General features: G+C 43.4%; 1 protein-coding gene across 1 annotated transcript; it reads left to right on the forward strand.

The window, feature by feature from the left end:
* Window positions 1-256: 256 nt before the first annotated feature.
* Window positions 257-691, forward strand: LOC133886450 (serpin-Z1A-like). Its single transcript, XM_062326153.1, has one exon. The coding sequence runs from the start codon at window positions 257-259 to the stop codon at window positions 689-691; it is 435 nt and encodes a 144-aa protein (XP_062182137.1).
* Window positions 692-1,164: the final 473 nt, after the last annotated feature.

The following is a 1,164-nucleotide window of genomic DNA, read 5'->3' on the forward strand; positions in this document are numbered from 1 at the left end:
CTCTCAATGCTATGGTTCTTAAATTTCATGCCCCTAAATGCCACGGCCGTCGCTTCCGTTCGGTCTGATTGTCAGTCATGAATTGAGTGCTAAAAAATGGTCAATAATGCCATGAACGGCCATAAAGTTTAAGGATAGTAGCACTGGAGAGATACGGTGGTTCTCGGTGGCATATCTGAGATTGGAGAAGTTTTTAGTGGCATAAAAAAAATCTCCCTTCTTTCTGTACGTTTTCACTATCGTTTTCGATGACGTGATGCCGGAGGATGCCGTGAAGATGATCAAGTCTACCTTCTTTCTATACTTCATCAAGAGGGCTACCAACAACCATGTCAAGTCAGTCATCTCCGCCGATGACATTGTCGGAGCTGAAACGGACATCGTGCTCGCGAACGCAATCTACTTCAGTGGCCAATGGCCCGAGCGCACGTTCCACCCGTGGAACACAAAGCCCGGGCAGTTCTACCGCCTCGACAGCAGCTGCGTCGACACGCCCTTCATGTGGAGCGACATACACCAATACGCCAAGTCCATGGACAGGTTCAAGGTGCTCAAGATTCCTTACAAGCAGGGACGGCGCACGGAATACTTCATGCGTGTCTTCCTCGTGGACGCGCGCGATGGCATTTGCTCCATGGTGGATGCGGTCACCGCGCTCCAGGGAGGCCTGGAGCAACGCCAACCCCAATAAATATTATAAATGATGGATAATAATTGTTACGAGTGACGGGTCCTATATCCGTTATTCTAAACGCACTGACGACTAGTTATAATTGACGAGTAAAGATCCGTCACTAATGAGATTATTAGTAATAGATCATAATTTAATCCGTTACTAATAAAGATTATAAATGATAGATCATAACTTTGACTTGTTACCTATAAAAATTATAAGTGACGTTATGACCTGTCACTTATAACTTATGAATATTTTTTATAACTGATGAATATTTTTCGTGTTTTCGAATAAAAAAAGTCAAAACAATTTTTTCACTCGAGTCATCTTAACTCAGGGGTCATTACCACTCGTCACGTGTCATATGTTATTTTTCACACTGTTTTTTAAACTCTGCGTTCCGTAGGAATCGAACCGTAACCTCTGCTTGTGTGTGTTGCCTCTTACCATCTCATCCTCACGTGTGTTCTGAAGAAAGTCTAATATTT

This window comes from Phragmites australis, chromosome 12, assembly GCF_958298935.1.
Source record: "Phragmites australis chromosome 12, lpPhrAust1.1, whole genome shotgun sequence".
Lineage (NCBI taxonomy): Eukaryota > Viridiplantae > Streptophyta > Magnoliopsida > Poales > Poaceae > Phragmites > Phragmites australis.